Source organism: Colias croceus, chromosome 28 (assembly GCF_905220415.1).
Source record: "Colias croceus chromosome 28, ilColCroc2.1".
Taxonomy (NCBI): domain Eukaryota; kingdom Metazoa; phylum Arthropoda; class Insecta; order Lepidoptera; family Pieridae; genus Colias; species Colias croceus.
Window position 1 is genome coordinate 1,992,210 of NC_059564.1, and position 18,766 is coordinate 2,010,975.

Genomic DNA, 18,766 nt, shown 5'->3' on the forward strand with positions numbered 1-18,766 from the left:
ACATAAACATCTCAAATAATAAGAACTAATAAAAGTTTAATCTCACAATAACACTTTATGATACACAAGATAAAAGCATTGAAATAACTACAAAGGAAAGCGGTAGATAAACAGGCGGCTTATCCCTAAATAGCAATATCTTCCAGGCTATCTAAGGATTTAGAAATCTCTAAGAAATAAATACATAATCTCCTTTTTTTAAATGAAGATGTTTATAAAAGATTTATAAATACATTAATTACATCGATATGTAATTTAGAAAAATATATTAGCACAGTCTTCACTCGGATTGAGTGCAATCAAAATCTTTTTAATTATTTTTTTTTTTGATACTAGATTTTTGAGAATACACAAAGCAGTCTATCATCTTAATCTATATTCTTAAACATATTATAAAGTTGTTTCAATCTCAGTTCGAATTGAAAAACTATTTTTGTAAGTATAGCAGACGAACTTGCGTCTTTGTGAACTCATCATTTGAAATACCATGAACTATTAATTTACTTTTCATAACTTTTGACTGACCGGTAGGCTTGGTTGGTAGTGGCCCTGCCTTCCATGCCAGAGGTCGAGGTTTCGATTCCCACCCGGGATAAATATTATTTGTGTTATGATTTTTCACATAGATGTTTGCTATGTGTCTGGTTGTTAATTATCCATATACCTAATTATTTATTTAAAATTATATATGTATGTTTATTAGCCATCTGGTTTCCATAACACAAGCGAAAGCTTAGTATGGGATCACCGATCAGAATTCAGATCGTGCCGTGCTTGTGCCGTGTGTGAAAATTGTCCTGAAATATTTATTTATTTGTACATAATATCTAATATAAATAAATAAATATAATAATAAACATTACCTTATGTAAATCGGAAGTAACCGACGCTCCCGTATCGCACTCGGGACACGCTTCCGGCGCTGGCGAGCTGCGGGATGACGTCACTTCCGCCATGGTGGATGCTGAAAGATTTACAATTGTAGATAAATAACTTTGTCTATGTCATAAGAATTCGTTGTTTTCGTATTAATACTAGTATTATAAAACTGAAGTGTTTGCTAAATGTTGCAAAAACGGAATAATTATTACGGAACAGTCAAAGTTTTCGTGGTTCTTTATAATATTGTTTTCCACATTCTCTACATAAATTTTCATTCCTTAAGACTTTGTTTTTGTGACGAAGAGAAGCTTCTTGTATATATTTAGGTACATTAAGGGTTTATCTTTCAATTAGGTATATGCTAGGTATATACTATATACATACAGATAATCGGGGAAAAAGAACTAGTCAATATAAACAATGATTATGATTCGTAAATTCATAAATAGTGAATGATAATTGATTACTATCTTATATATTATTTACTATTCCTTGAACTATTGCACATACGCACATGGACCAATATAGGTACCTACTAGGTATAACTATTGGTCCATGATACATAAAAATGTAACTTAGTGAAATATGCATTAGAAATTACTATACCAACCTACAAAAATCAATGCGAATTACCTACAAAATTCAACACACAACAAAGCAGCAAAATTCTTATATGTATATATATTTGCAGTCAATAAACCTACCCTTTAATTATTCCAAGGGGACAAAGGACCCTCGTATCGCATAGTTTTATTATACTAGAGCAATTAGTTTTTAAAACGATAGGGGAGTTAGTTGAGGTATATTTTTACCTAGGAAGGACTAGGGTGTCATCCATACTAATATTATAAATGCGAAAGTAACTCTGTCTGTCTGTCTGTTACTCAATCACGCCTAAACTACTGAACCAATTTTCATGAAATTTGGTATGGAGGTATATTGATACCCGAGAAAGGACATAGGCTACTTTTTATCCCGGGAAAATGACGCAATCCCGAAAATCCCACGGGAACGGGAACTAGTTATGCGGGTTTTTCTTTGACTGCGCGGGCGAAGACGCGGGCGGAATCCTAGTAAGTATTATATATTATTTACAGTCTGGGTATGAAGATAAAATAAGGGATGAAAGTTTGTACCATGAAAATTTGTATTGACCACGCGGGCGAGGCTGTCAAAGCGGATGCTAAAATATCTAAAATATAATTCTACAATGACATTTTCTTTTATTTATTTCTTAATCCTTCTTTAAAATTACGCTATTTATGAACGCTAACTGTAAATAGGTACATATATATAGGTACTTTAAGGAAGGTCAAAAAATCTAATAAAAGGTGAAAATTACAACGTATACGATTATATATTTATGGATGTATACTATACACCCATAATCATACCTATTACATATACACGGTCAGTGGCCGTAAGTGGTATGTCAACTTGATCCGACATCTTTTTAATTGTTTTTATGATTACGTCATCGTTGTAATATTATCGTTAATTATTGATTGATTGAGGCAGGTGTAATTCAGGAATGCTTTAATGCGAATTTGTAAACTTGTATCAATAAAATCATGCTTCTTTTCCAAACTTAGGTAATCGTTTATTCGATATGCTTACTATCTGATGGTTTTTTTTACTAACCACCTACTTCCACAAAGAAAATCTATCAATAAAATATACTTATATTATGTAATATGAAAGCTTTCTGCCCACGGCTTCGCCCTTGTTTTCAAAGAAAAACCGTTCGCGTTCCTGTGGGATTCCAAGATGAAATCTACCCTATGTGTTAATCCAAGTTACCCTTTATGAGTATGACAAATTTCATGAAAATCGGTTCAGCAGTTTTTGCGTGAAGGAGTAACAAACAAACAAACATACATACTTTCGCAGTTATAATATTACTATGACATCTGGGCCATACCCCACTAGGCAATTGACTTCATACCTTGTTTCTCGATCACGGTTGAAAGGGTAACGACCCCCAAAATGTCATGAATGAATTTCATACAAAAATGGACAAAACACGGCAGATGTAGCCACCCAGATGGCCGGAAGAGCGTGTTAGTATGCCTTAGGTATGCTATGGTTTTATTATTTTCGGTTTCGGTTCAGTACAGGAATGAGGAACTCAAACTCAAACATTTATCTATACTTCTAGGTATACTAATATTATAAAGCTGAACAGTTTGTTTGATTGAACGCGCAGATCTCAGGAACTACTGGTCCGATTTGAAAAATTCTTTCAATAGCTATTTATCGAGGAAGGCTATAGGCAGACGCTATATATCATCACGCTTAGACCTACAGGATCGAAGCCACGCGGATGAAAACGCGGCACGCACCTAGTTTATTCAATAAGACTTCTTCTAGAAGTACTTTTGAATTGTCATAACCACAGATACTATAACACTAAAGGTCATAACATAGTTTTGCCATTTACCACCTTTTCAGGAAGTAGTTTCAACGGAGAAGAACCGGCAAGAAACTCCGTAGTTGCTCCTTGATCAGTGGCACAAAGTTTGAATTAAATCTGTGCGTTCAAACTTCAAAGCGGGTCAATATCGACTCTAAAGTATACATACAAACAATAAACATACAGGTAAAGCTAATAAAAAATATCTATATCTGTAATTAACTCGTTTCACTTGAAGTTAATTAAAAGTCTCGGTCAGAAAACATAAAATTTTGCAACTAACAGTATACATAATATATTGCCATAATAAATTTAGTTTATACTTTAGGTTACATAGGTATATAAAGTAATAAGCTATGATATATTTGACCTCATTCTTAAAACTATAACATGAATGTATGAAATATTTACGATTGTTGATTTACGGTTGTACATTCGACATACATTGAAAATCTTATTTACGACTAGCTTCCGCCCGCGACTCCGTCCGCGCGGATGTCGGTCCTCGCGTGGATGGTTTATTTCTCCATTTTGAGTAACTCTGACAATGACATCTTATAAATATCTATTGGACCACAATACGGCTAGGCCTATAATAAAACGCAACGTGTGTTCGCGTTCTACAGAACAACGTCTATGGATAAAACTGAAAAATTAAGATTAATTTTTTTCTACGTATTTTTCCAGGATAAAAAGTATCCTATTTTACGCCCAGGATAATACCTAAGGTATAATTATACCAAGTCTCATCGAAATCGAACCGTTAGTTTTCACGTGATGCCTTCACATACAGACAGACAGACAGACAGACAGACAAAAATTTTTTTAATCACATATTTGGGTTTGGTATCGATCCAGTAACACCCCCTGGTATTTATTTTTTTAATATATTCAATGTACAGAATTGACCCTTCTACAGATTTATTATATGTATAGATAAATTAATTGAATTCAATGTACCTACATGTATGTTTTGGGGTCTTTATTTATTTGCAGATTTAATAGTTATTTTATCGTGTTAGTTTTTGCGCGAATATTATAGATACGTTCAAGTTTTATATACCTAGTTTTTAAAGGATTCCTTCTGTAAAATAAATCATAAATAAATCGCTAATGTGGCAAATATATTGAAAAAATAGCAATTATTATTGCATGCCTGTCTACCCTCGAACTAGTGATAGCTACTATTATGCTCGAACCAAGCTCGAACCTCTGTCTTTTCAATTGAAGCTACTTAGTTCTCATTCAGGTTATAGACCAATAACAAAAACGTTTCAAAGAATTTATTTACTACCACAAAAACTATCTTTAAACCACCTGCAAGTCTACCAAAAAGCCACATTCATATACCTGTTTCACCTTCTACCCGCAATTTAAAAAAAACATACCCACGAATTCAAAGCGACACAATTGAAAACTATCAGATAATAAGTCAACCATCTTTTGATATCTTTTGTGACATTGCAAAAAGTTCACATGTTACCCATTTGATTGTATATTTACTTACCTGCTCCTAACCATGTCTTAAAGCAGTATTACTGCCTGTGTGGAAAAAGGACAGCGCTATATAGGTCGTCTAGCGCCATCACATTCCCACACTGGCAATAGTACTGCTTCGACATCATGGTACCGAACTTTGGTACATATATTCTGGCTATTGTCCGTTTAGAAAGTTGATGACGTAATACATTATATTAGGTTATGGAGTCAAGGTGATACATAAAGAGCATCGGTAACTATTCGTTATCTGTAGTCTAAATATAATATTTTAATAGGCGAAGCAAGGTTGATCAACAATGCTTTCGTGGGAATGAAAATATAGATCTGTTTCACTGATCTTAAAGAATTATTATAGTACAATTATTATACTAGGTATTTATAGTCCATTCGAATGTTGATATAAGTGATTTCTTTTCAAAATATAGGTACTTGAAAAAGTGGCTTTATCTAGTTAGGCACAGAAGGCTGAAGGCAAAAGGTCAAGTAAAGAATTGTTTCCGATAACAGAAAGTTCGAATTCTATCCTTCAGTTTAGAATACATCTACTATTGTATACATTTTTTATCATCGATCCGTAACACCCTTAAGGAATGTTAATTTGGTCTTAAATTTATTTTAAAAACGAAAACACTTCTCATAGTTTGCGTATGACCTTCTATGTACTGAATATGTACACGACATTTCACATTTGACATCTTCTAATAGCAGAGGCGGCTCGTGACAAAATTTTATGGGTGTTCACTTGAAATAAAACACTGAAAATACATGGTGTAAATCAGTACAATTTAATTAAAAAATTACTTATAAAGGAAATGCATACGTCTTTCTTTTTGGTGTGCAATAATATCTATAACTTGACACAATCTATTAACCTTCGTAAAATATGTCTGTTTTCATCGACACGGTCATTGAACTCGCGTATTGACTTTCGGTACGCGGAATCTAATGCTTAACGAATGTCTTGTCGTTCGATAGACGCCAATTGCAGTTCATTCAACAAATGGTACCTACCGAGATTGTGAATGTTTTTTCATCTTGATTGAAAGATGAGCTAAGTCGTCAACGCCCGTTTCAGTCCAAGCACTCTCACCTCCGCCGGCCGCGCCCGCTTCAAATAAAAGACACGGAAAACAAAATATTTTGTTGCTTTCATGTTCATCACAACCACACAACCACAGTGTTTTCACATATTGTTCGGATTTAAACACACGCGTAGGTAGGATATGTTTTCGTTTTTGTCGTACATTTTTGCGTAAGGTCAAGTTCAAGCCGTGGCGGTCCCTTAGCTTTCAATTCAAGCCGAATTTGTAACGTTTTAACACACTTTTTAATGAACGCCACATTATAATTGTCCATTTTAACACTCACAAGTAATACTGATAACTACAGGCTATTTCAACAGTCAACACGTATCTTATGATTTTAATTAGAAAATTCCCGAATATACATTCGCGCGCGTGCAGTCAAGTTGACTAGAGTGTTTGTTTATATAGGCAACGTCGCGCGAAATCGCTGTCTTGTGTACGGGCGCGCGGTAAAAACGAACCGGCAACGTTTGCGGGAGCGGCGCTCCGAATTTTGCTATTTTTTCATAGAAAATCTTCTGTTTCACGCGCAGGACTCTGACAAAACTATCTCTTTCACTCCTATTGGATTTCGTATTAGAAAATGTACTAAATATTTTTTCATTGGAGCGCAATCGTGAGCGCTCCGCTACGCGCGTTTTATAATACAGTATTATACCTACAGGTGTATGGAATGATGGAATGATGGATATATTCATTGGTATTGCCAGTAGTTTTTTACGATTACGATTGATTTTAAATAGTAATAATTAATATTAATAATGAAATTAAGGAGTATGATTTTATTAAGTATAATTATTTATGGGAGTTCACTGCACCAGCGCTCCTTAGGGCGAGCCGCCTCTGTCTAATAGTATAAAACAAAGTCGCTTTCTCTGTCCCTATGTCCCTTTGTATGCTTAAATCTTTAAAACTACGCAACGGATTTTGATGCGGTTTTTTTTTGATAGAGTGTTTCAAGAGGAAGGTTTTAGTATTTAATTCATTAGGTTTTAGACAAAGCGGGCGAAGCCGCGGGCGGTAAGCTATAAGTAAACAATATTTGAACTTCAAATGATTGAAATTCAGGGGTGAGATAATTCCATCTACATATAAGTATTTTAGCAACCAACATGTTTAATTTCGGCAAAACACACAACACTACGTGTAATAGGTACAGACTTAGGCCAGATCGTGACTTGAACTTTGACCTAACTAAATTACACAACGCTTGGCTTTCTAGAAATTGTACCTAGTCTTTTGTCCATCTAGACTTTTAATCGAGTTTACATAATAAGGATTCAGTTATTTAATTTAAATTTAAAAGTGTACATTCTAAAGTCAATTTTTTTTGTCCGTACGTTTCAACAAAGGAAAAAGTAAATTTAGTTCTTATATTATAACCATAGAATAAACTCATCACAACGCTTAAAATCTACGTAGGAGTCATGAAATGATAGAATAGAAGTCCCCTGTCTGGATTTCTTGGAAAATCGTTAATAACTCGGGAAATATAATACTCGGGAAATATCGGGAAATAATTTTTTTTTATTGGTAATAGGGAAGATGTGGTCTAAGAGCTTCCCTTTTTTCTTTACTTTCGCTTCCAAATTCAGTAAAAGTTAATTTTCTCTCAAACAGAACACGATTTTTTTTTTAAATATTAAGTATCTACAAAAATTGCCAGGACAGCCTTTGTATGGGAGCCGTACGAGCTTACAGAGAAATGCCCTAGATTTGCTTCATCATAGAGAAACCTTAAATCGAGCAAAACCGGGACGAAATAGTTGTCAATTATCACCATAGATATAAAAATAACGTGACTCCATTCACAGATACGTCCATTTCTTATAAATGGCGAATTTCAACAATAGTGATAATTTTCGTTTCTCATGTCGGAGGTCAGAGAAAGTTAAAACTGAACCATTAATTTGAGCTTTCTTATTGTTTTAAACACGCTTATTATAATAATACTAGTTGCGCCCCGCGGTTTTACCGGCATTGCTCCGCTCGAGCTCTTATTGGTCTTAGCGTGATGATAGCCTTCCTAACTAAATACTAAATAGTCTATCGAATAGTGAAATCTTAGAGTGAAATAATTTTTCAAATCGAACCCATGTTTCCTGATTTAAGCGCGTTCAAGCAAACAAACTAAATCAGTTTTATTATAACTACATACCTACTTAGTTACTACTAAAGTTGAAGTATGTATTTTTTTTGAACGCGCTTATCTAAAGAACTACTGGTCCAATTTGAAAAATTATTTCGGTGTTAGATAGCCCATTTATCAAAGAAAGCTATCCGCTATAGCCTATGGGCTATAATATATCATCATGCTAAGACCAACAGGAGCGGAGCACTACGGGTAAAACCGCGGGGCACAGCTAGATATAAATATAATAAAATACAATATGTAACGCTGTATTTAAAGGTCATAGCAGTAAAATTAAATAGCTTTTGCAACAATATTTGCTTGTAATTCGTTATAGCAATCAATTTTTATTATTATTATGAACATTCAAAGCAATCTCAAATTCATTTTGTGTATTATTTATTTTTTTTAGATTTCTCTTTTCCAGTTATAAAGATAATATTGCAATATTCCATAACTGTATGTACCTACCTAAAGTTTTATAAGAATCAAACCCCCCCCCCCCACTCCAACCGGCACAGGGATGCGATGCTATGCAATAACTTTACCGCGGCAGTCCTCGAGTGCCACACGTATTTTTTTTATTGCATCATATAATCATATAATTGCATCATAATATAAAACCTTTTAGAATAGAACGATTTTCAATTCGAAAATAAAAATTTAGTAATGTAATACCGATGCAGTGTTATCGATAAAATTTAAATTAAATAATACTCAATTTTTAAGTTGCAGGAAAAACAATATTTAAATTACATTGTTTGTTCAATTAGTGGTTAATTATTTAAATTAAATATTTCTAAAGCTTATTCATTATTTCATTAGATTTAAAATGAGGTAGGTACCTCCATGCCCTGTGTATAAGCGAATATTACACACGAGAATTTCGATAAATTTAAATAAGATTTTGCTCCAATTCATATCTAAGGTATCAATAATTATACATTCTTCAATAGTAGAACTTGCGTTTCAAAGAGGGCAATCAATGTAGATCGTAGGTACATACATACATACATACGTTTCAAGTCTTTCTTAATTCACCATCTGCGTGGGATACGACAGTTATGTTTTATGATTAGGAATTGTCTCGTGACGGTACAGAGTCAATTGGCAGAACTATGTCACATGGAGTTATGTTTTAAAGTTCATTTCAATGGATTGCGTATCACTAATAGAGCATGATCTATGAGTAAAATACTATTAAGATATAGGCAGGTTTTTACGATATTCTTGAAAATAAGATAAGATTATTTCTAGTTGTATGTGTTTTAAAGAAGTGAAAGTTTAATACAGAATTTACTTTTTCATGAACGTTATTTCACGTCCCGCCGGGCTAGTTGTTCCATTTCTTTGTATGATATGATACCACCTAGTTCCAATAATCCGATGACTATTACATTATTATTGTTTAAAATTAGGTACTTTTTATGTTTATGCCGAGAATTCTTCAATTCAATAGTTTAAAGTCCTCAATGCTAAGGACACAGAAAGTACAAAAATCAATCAGCAGATGTGAAATACATCTGTCCACAAGCGTTTATCGGAACAACAGAGACACGCTTGGTTTGGACCTCCAGCTTGAAACAAAACATATTTGACTTTTCAAATTGACTTTTCTATAAGTATATTCGCACGTTATCCACACTAGGTACCTATATTTGGTAGTTCTCTATTTTTGTGGATTATGACCTAAACTTTCATAGGAGGCCTATGGGCTTGAGCACTGAGAACTAAATAAGCTGCTCATTAATGAACAGTGTAACAAAAGACGATGCAGATGTTTTACAAGATATTTTCTCAGGGTACTCATATGTAAATCTATCCATGCTTATTCGGGTGAAAGTTATCATCAAAATATCCTTGCATGCACCTTGCATGCGTAATTCGGTGAAGCGACATCTGGAGACGGCATGTCGTATAAGAAATTGGCCAAGTGCGAGTCGGATTCATGTCTCTAAGGGTTCAGTACAGCTTTATAAGCTAAAAAAAGAACAATTACAAAAAAAAATACCCATCCTGCTTATGACCGTGCTAACGGTTCTTGAGATACATCCTGGTGACAGTAATAGGGTCCCGTTTTTACCCTCTGGTTACGGAACCCTAAAAACACGGTATATGGTGGCCGGGGTCAAAGGTCAATTTACTAATTCTCCAGTGCGAAAGTTCGTTAATTTCGAATAATGCCGAGCGTTGTGTGATTTTCGAGTCAAAATGGACTTGCAATTTTAATAATCGTTGAATGAATCAAGGCACTGTTTCTTTAATGTTTAATTATTTAATTTATATTCTTATTCCTTTTTATTTTATTCAATCTGTACAGCTTCTTAAAATAATAAATCACATGTTTGTAATTACATACGTGATTTGATTATTCATGTTTTCATTTCTACCAAAACTTTTGTGTCTTAGGTGACTTTAAACAGTCATGCTGAGGTTTACAAAATTATTGATATTAAGTATAAAAGCTCTTCCATGGTGATGTGATATAATGTATCGATAAATATAAGCAATTAATGTCATTGACCTTACAATTAGTTCCACGCTAAGTAACACGCCTCGTTCTCATACTTATTAAGACTATATTAAGTTTTTAATTAATAAAAAAAGCTAGTTAATTTATAAACTAATTAAAAATATGTGTGTGAAAAATATACGATTAACTATTTCTACTTCCAGAAATATTGACGAAATTGATCTCGTTACCTATTGGCTATTACCTATGTATTATAAAAATGTGTGAATTATATTTTAGTTCAATTTTAAAGCTTAAAAGCACTGGGTTGTTTTTCGTAATTTATATATCTACTTATGGGCTTTTGCTGCATCTTTTGAGTGGCTCTAACAAATTTTTAGATTAAAATTTTATCCTCTTCCCATTTAGTTGAATATATTACTATAATATACGTACTACAATTTTTAAAAAATTATTTCTTCTTATTTTCGTTTGAAACAATATTAAATAGCTTAAGCTTGCGTTGATTGGTTTTCAATGCTGGTTTTCATCCAAGATTAAGAGCCACTTACCTAACTTCAAAGGGTAAAAATATAATACCTTTCGCATGAATATGGCTTTATTTACATACGATAACTGTGGGAGAAATTCCTGTATAATCGGGCAGCTTTATATCAATCATTTTGCTCGGCACTGCTGACATGTGGCCTTTGTGGTCGAATTACGCGCTGTTATTCTATATTTTATTAAAAATAATTAGCGTGCATTACATTCTTTGATTGAAAAATGGCGATCATTCTTGTAAAGTATGCAGTAAATCATATTAAAGGATGTAGGTATATCTAGGCTATCTACTAAAGTAGATACATACATTCTATTCCAGCAATAAATTCGTTTATAAATACTAGCCAAGATGTTCCAAAACAATTAAGAAATAGACTATTTTCTCATTATTTAGAGATAAAAACTTTTAGTAGGTGTGTTATGTACTTTTGTGTATCAACAACTGGGAATTTTCAACACAATGGATCTAACTTACAATTTGTCAATTTTATTATTGAAACAAAAAAGTTCACATGACGATGCTACGCAATCATCACGTTATAAGCTCATTACGAACTACTTACTTAACTTCAAATTTATGGTCTGTTCGTCACATTTATGTTCCAAGTTCCAACAATTATTTGTGAAACAATGTACCCACCTAGGTACATAACGATAGTTACGCAAGAATCGAGTGACAATGCTGAGTGCGTCCAATCAATCTACGACTGTTGATCACGACTAGGGAATTCCAGAAAAGAGGAATCACGTGCAACGCCAGATCTGTATCTAAAAGCATTCACTGTCACGCACTCGGCTCGTTATGGTTACTGTTTGACTCGGAATATAGAAGTTTCTTTTATTAACTGTTTACAGCGATGACGGGCATGGTATCACATTTCTTTGTTGATTCAAGTTAGCTTTGGTGAATGAAAACACTTTAGCTAGGAATTTTGAAATAACGATTACTAGTTACGGTTGTCTCACTGATGATTCTGATACTGCTACCTACAATTACTGTTTATGTTAATGATTATTAGGTATGCTTTGTTTAAATATACGTTCTTACCAAGAATATGTACGACAAATTACAATATTAGGTACCTTCATGGAAGTACCTAAACAATGATTTTATAAACAACTCACTTCACTTTCAAATTATAAATCAATTTTAGTTTAGTTCATCAGTGTATTTTGTTGTGTTATTATAAATTGAACTAGGTATCTATTTATATATTATTTATACCTGCTATTTGCCACTCCTCCAAAAAAATGGGTTACGTCTTCTCAAAAAAAAAGCTATAACGAGGGAAAAGGATCACTAATCCAGAGAACAAAACATTTTTAAAGGCCAGTATTAACGATTCAAAGGAATGCGCCTGCGATTCTTATTTACTAATACATTACCAATGCTTTATTGCAGAAATTGCACTGCAATAATAAGAAGATAATCCAAATACTTTTAGCAATTCAATTAATAGAACTAAGGTCATATCGTGAAGAGAATTAGACCGACACCCAACGACGGAATGTTAATGGATCGGAACAAATGAACGCTTTTGTTCCTTGATACCAACGAGATTGTGAATCTTTATGGCTTCAATCTTACATCTTACCTTTACAGTACAGTTATAACAACTCAATATTTACATTGAAGCATGAAGTAAACGTAGTAATCTCACTGCTAGTTTCGTTTTATAATTCGGTACAATGAAATGAAATAATAAATTTGGAAATGTATACAAAACACTAAAAAAACAGCTTAACTTGTAATTCCTTACTTAAAATTCAAATTGACTAACGTGAATGTGCATTCTACATTTAAATTCGTGAAATGCAAATCAATCATTTATCGATAAAACACCATACATCACTATTACTATACGACACCCACGCGAACTTATACCGCTACGAAAAAATCATGAAGCTTAAAGTTTTAAAATCAACGTATAAACTAAAAGAAAGTTTAAAAACTAACTAATATATCAAATTAACAATAATAATTATAAAACAAGAAATTATTTACCGTAAAACAACACAAATCCTGTTCACTCGAACATTTTGCAGTTTGCACATAAACTTTTTAAAACTTTGATCACAAACGATAGCTTACATCCACCATATTGTTGTAACAATAACTACTTTAATAACACTTTTATTCAACTTTATCTAGGTATTTAAAACAGTTTAAAAACTAACGAAACTCACGGACGATACTAATACTGGAGCGCGTCGCATTTTGACTGAATAAGGAATCGAGATATTTTTACCTGACAGAAAAAAAAATGTGCACGAACATGATTGTCAATTTTGCCGCCAATTTTAGAACGTAACGTCTACACTGAAGGACCATTTTTCTTTGGAAGCTGTTATTGCATTTGTGTTGTCAAAGCTTACGATGGAGTTATTAGAAAGTAAACTTTATTTTAATCAATATAGAGTTTATAATCACATTCTTATGAACGAAGCTTTTACACGATTATGCGTTTGTATGTATGTAATGGGCAGTTGTTCGGAATCAAAGTTTCCCAAAGTTTTATGGTAGGCATTAACAATATTATTTAAGTTGGCACGTTTATAAACAAGCAGATGGATGTTGATCTTGATAAATGATTGCAATACAAGTAAATAAAGTTAAATCTTTTGATCTAAATATTTAATAGTAAATGATTTAATTCCTTTTAAAATCGTTACTAATATTAGAAAAAATATTGGTGAGCTACTACCTACAATGAATTTAGAATAGGTATACATGAATTAAGAACTTAACTAGTTACAATTTCACACACAATAAGTAGACCGTAACTACCTACAGCTACGGTAAAATATTATTTTCTATTCAATTATTATAAAATATTAGATTCTATGATATCTCTGATTTTCAATGAATTTTTATAACAATATATTTTATCAAATCTTTTAGAGCTTAGACACGAACCAAGTCGCATAATGAATAATTTTTGACCCATAATTTAAGTTAACAATTTGAGAACCTCAGGCCAGGACCCGTAGAACGGAACTGGTTTTCTCAGAGAAATAATAAAATAAGGCCCCAATATGAATTAACTCATTTTAGCTTGTTATCTAGGCGTTTGCCGAAAACTAGCCTGTAATATAGTTTTAAAAAGGTGAATCATTTTTTATTGGATGATTAATTATTTAATGATGTATTTTTTGTCTTTGTCTACTAAAGAAAATGATAGGAATCTAGCTAACTAGCTTTTTGTCGGCTTTGCTTACGTTCACTGAATATTTTTGTGTGATAGCCGTTTCATGTAGGTACCTACCTACGAATAAATAATTATCTATCCCCATTTTCACCCCCTTATTTTATTCAATTACAATACGTACGAACTTTAGGCTAAATTCAATAAAAAATGGTTCATGCTTTGTCGAAAAATAAATAAATGAGGAACAAAGGTAGGTACTCTGAATTACAATCATTTGGTACTTTGAATTAAATAAAGAAAATATAACTTTATTTGTCTCATCACATTAGGTAAAAAGATATAGGTATAGTGAGTGAGCGTATCAACTAGACAGTAACTAAATTGAGATATTATTGAGGATAGGTCGGTACCAGTCGCCAGTCGGTACATACTTAGGTGTTGTATCCGAATGTAATTTATTTATTTTTTTATGTATGGTGGGCTACTTGCCATCTATATAAAATATAGATGGCAAGTATATTAAAATTTAATAATATAAAAATGAATCAAAAATGTGTGTAAGCGCATAACTTGAGAACGGCTGAGCCGATTTCGTTAATTCTTTTTTTATTATATTCCTTGAAGTACGAGGATTGTTCTTATGTAGAGAAAACGTAAATATGTACCACGGGCGAAGCCGGGGCGGACTGCTAGTTTACTAATAAACTAGTAGGTTTTAAACAACTTAAACTAAATCAAAATAAAACACAAACACCAATAAAATGATAACAGTTTATTTCATTTTCTACTTAATCTATACACAATGACAGATAATCAAGCCATTTTTTGTCTGTGGTTATTTTTTTTTTCTTTTTTTAAACGCTTGTTTTAGGCTTTGGCTCCCAGGCTTCAACCTTAGCCCTGGTGGTGCTGTATGGTGTGTATTGACCAGTGGTACCAGATAAGTTTTCGTTCCAGTCTTGCATCCATTTGTATTTGGGTCTGTTTGGATCCTAAAAAGAATAATTTTAAATACAAGTTCAAGAGGTGGTTCAAATAATACATTTCTAATTGTCATGTAGGCAAAGTTAAAGTATGCATTCAAATTCAAATTGCTTTATTTGCAGAATGTAGAATTACAAAGACGTTAGGTAGGTACAGATAATATATATCCTTAAACTTCTTCTTCTTTTTTACAAATGGCAACTCCCGATCCCAGTGAGGACGGATTCTGCCAATGTCAAGTATTGAACGGATGGTCAGTTTATCTGCTCATAGTTAAGCGTGCAAATACATTATTAAGGATAACTAAAAAACTTTTTGACATATCACTATCATAATATAAAATGGGACTGCAATAAGAATTTACTATTTAGTAGCTATCTACCAGTTTACAAATAAAACGGAATTAACAAAATAGAAAGTTACAGATTAGACTAACTCGTGCTTTTTTGAAATTGTAAATATCTAAAAGATGCTTGTAAAAGAAGGTAGTATAAGTTACGACTTACACCACTTATAACTCAAGAATGGCTGAACTGATATTATTATTATGGAGATTTGATATAATTTTTGATGCAATAAATATGCAGATGCAATATTATAAAGCTGAAGAGTTTGTTTGTTTGAGCGCGCTAATCTCAGGAACTATACTGGTCCGATTTGAAAACTGCTTTCGGTGTAAGATAGCCCATTTATGGAGCAATGTAGGTAAAACCGCAGGGCACAGCTAGTAAGTAATATTCCTTATCCTACTAATATTATAAATGCCAAAGTTTGTGAGGATGTGTGTGTGTGTGTGTTTGTGACTCTCACACAAATACTACTGAACCAATTACAATGAAATTTAGCACACATATAGAGGGTAACTTGGATTATCACATAGGATAGGTTTCATCCCGGAAATCCGACGGGAACGGGAACTGTGCGGGTTTTTCTTTCCAAACGCGGGCGAAGCCGCGGGCGGAAAGCTAGTCCTTCATATACTTACCAAATGTGGGGGCAGATCAGTTTTGTAATGGAGCCAGCCAAACCATTCAGCGGGCACCTGGAAATAAATAAACAAATATTTTAATATTATTAAAACTTTTTTCTTTCTTTCTCTCTTAAAATTACAAAGTACATATATCAAATGATACAGAATACAAGATTTAAGACAATCAGGAACCTAGATTATAAAAATTAGTTTAATTTTAAATAACGATGAGGAAAATCTTGTCATAATGTATCTATGCTAATATTATAAAGCCGGAGAGTATGTTTGTTCGCTAGAACGTACATAACTCAGGACATATGGGTCCAATTAGAAAAAAAGACGTGAGGCACTCGGGGACTGCCGCGGTAAAGCTATTGCATGCTATGCCTTCAAGCCACATCTCCGACCCCGTCGGAGTGTCCCCACTCGCGTGAGGTTTTTTCGTTACGGAATTACTCGATAGAAGCTATGCAATAGCTTAAAAATATTTTACTGTTTGATAGTCCATTTATCGAGTAACAGGAATGGAGTTGAAAACTGAGGGGCATAACTAGTAAATTATAATTTTAATCATGTGATGAGGGAAGGAGATTTAAATGTAATTCATTTTTTTTTACTTTGTTCGCTAATAAAATATTGTATATTTACCTACATATGATTAAGAAACGTTATGGCTAGTTAGATTATATTCATACATAACAAGAATATTTTATATTACGAACCTGACTACCATCATAGTTCATATGGAACTTGTCCGAGTATTCCACCCATCGATTCCTGCCGAAAAAGTATCTTGGGTTCTCAAAGTATTTGTTACCGAACCTGTCTTCGCCGACGAGTGTACCATCTTTTAATTCATCTTGTCTGAAATAAAAAATAATAATTTGGTATCTAGACATTTGTTAAATAATAAATATGTTGTGTGGTATTGTGCTGCTAAAATTGTATTTATTTTTTTGATTAATCACTGATAAGCATTAAGGCGACCTGGAAGTATTTTTAAGCTTTATTTCTATAGTGAAATGCTACTTTATAGCTATGTGATAACTCATAGAAATGAAAACATTAGCCCGACACTTGAACATCAACAAGAAACACGACAGCAATATATATTCTGTAACACTTTCTGCATGAATGCATTCACTTAATACTTTTCTATTAATAATTATATGATGAAGCTATAAATAATGCTATAAAAATGAGAAAAAACCTAACATAGGTTACCTGATAAATTACATAATAACAAAAGCAAAACTTCACCTGTATAACTTGAACAAGGAGCTCCGGATGCCCCCGTTTTGTTTTATAATATTAAAAAGTGTGGATATTTTATCCAATCCCAATAATTTGGCGATCGACATTTTTACAGTGTACCCATGAAAATTATTATCAGCTGAATTTCGTATTTTTCCCCTTTGACTTTGACGTAAAAGTGTATATTTTGATGTTTGCTGTCATTATTTTGACGATCTTAAAATATTGCCAGAATAAATATTATTTAGTATGTATAGGTAAACCAGAATCTGATGGCAATTAGGGAAATCAAAATTTTGAGTGTGCAACCCTAGGGAAAATGGACTGAACGATCTTGATACTGCTTATTTTTTAGTTTATATCATTAGTCACATTACATAAGTGGACAATACTGTACTTAATAATGAGATATCCACTTAATATTATGTAGGTACATACTTACATGTATAATATACATATTACTTTTACACAGGTAATACATATTATTATTTACACATACCTATATTTGTATGTTCATTATCATTATGCCATGTGAAAATATCGATGTTATATCGATAGAAAACTAGACTGCTTATAATTTTTTTAAAAATAAAATAAAAGTAAAATAAAACTATGTTTATTTTCGTAAGTATTAACAGATACACACATTATAAAATTGACTTGAACATCTTGGACTTGACGAATAGCCGTATTGGAAACTCCTGTAATAAGTTTTCATAAAATTATATTCCAATCAACAAACAATATTATAGTTACCTACATATAATATTTTTTAATTAAAAGTATCAAAGCGGGTAAGTCCAATTTACCAATAAAATCTTCTAAATTGAAAATTGTGATGTGTTTGACCCTTCTTCATCAAATATTTTTCTATACACATTATAAACAACACCTCTTGCTTGTGATCACAGCGGCTTTTTCGACATTTTCGAAGATTTTTTAGACAAAATCCTAAAAATTATTTATCAACTGCAAAAAAGACAAATAATTTGACAACCAATTTGATAGTTGTCAAATAAGTTGCCACATGAAAATCTTTTATTTCTTAAATATAAATATGCCATCAGATTCTGGTAGACCTATAGTAAATAATTATTGTGGTCTCGGTCTTATTCAAAGTTACAGCCTTAGCCTTTGTACAGCTGCAGTGACTGCAGTGTGCTTACAGCATATTTTTAAAAGGCTCGCTTATAGCTTGCTACATCAGCAAGCTAAATGTAAGACTAAATATATTATGTATACTCTAAGATTAAAACATTTTAAAACAAAACTATCCACCGTCTGTGTGTTGATTAGATCTTTAAAACTACGCAACTAATCTTGGTGGGGTTTCAAAGTGATTTAAGAGGAAGGTTATATATCATTTATGTATTAGGTGTTTA

General features: G+C 32.7%; 2 protein-coding genes across 2 annotated transcripts in view; both read right to left on the reverse strand.

Moving 5' to 3' along the window:
* The window catches only part of LOC123704224, a 30,129-nt gene extending 16,898 nt beyond the window's left edge, over window positions 1-13,231 (reverse strand). Inside the window, exons 1-2 of the mRNA XM_045652539.1 lie at window positions 13,033-13,231; window positions 864-964 (exon numbers count right to left, since the gene is read on the reverse strand). Of these exons, the coding sequence (XP_045508495.1) occupies window positions 864-956 (93 nt within the window). The 5' untranslated portion in view covers window positions 957-964; window positions 13,033-13,231. The remainder of the gene's footprint in view (window positions 1-863; window positions 965-13,032) is intronic.
* A 1,702-nt stretch (window positions 13,232-14,933) lies between these two features.
* Window positions 14,934-17,561, reverse strand: LOC123704218 (probable NADH dehydrogenase [ubiquinone] 1 alpha subcomplex subunit 12). Its single transcript, XM_045652534.1, has 4 exons — window positions 17,391-17,561; window positions 16,853-16,994; window positions 16,146-16,202; window positions 14,934-15,168 (listed from the first exon to the last, which is right to left on the reverse strand). The coding sequence occupies exons 1-4, from the start codon at window positions 17,489-17,491 to the stop codon at window positions 15,031-15,033; spliced, it is 438 nt and encodes a 145-aa protein (XP_045508490.1). The 5' UTR covers window positions 17,492-17,561; the 3' UTR covers window positions 14,934-15,030.
* Window positions 17,562-18,766: the final 1,205 nt, after the last annotated feature.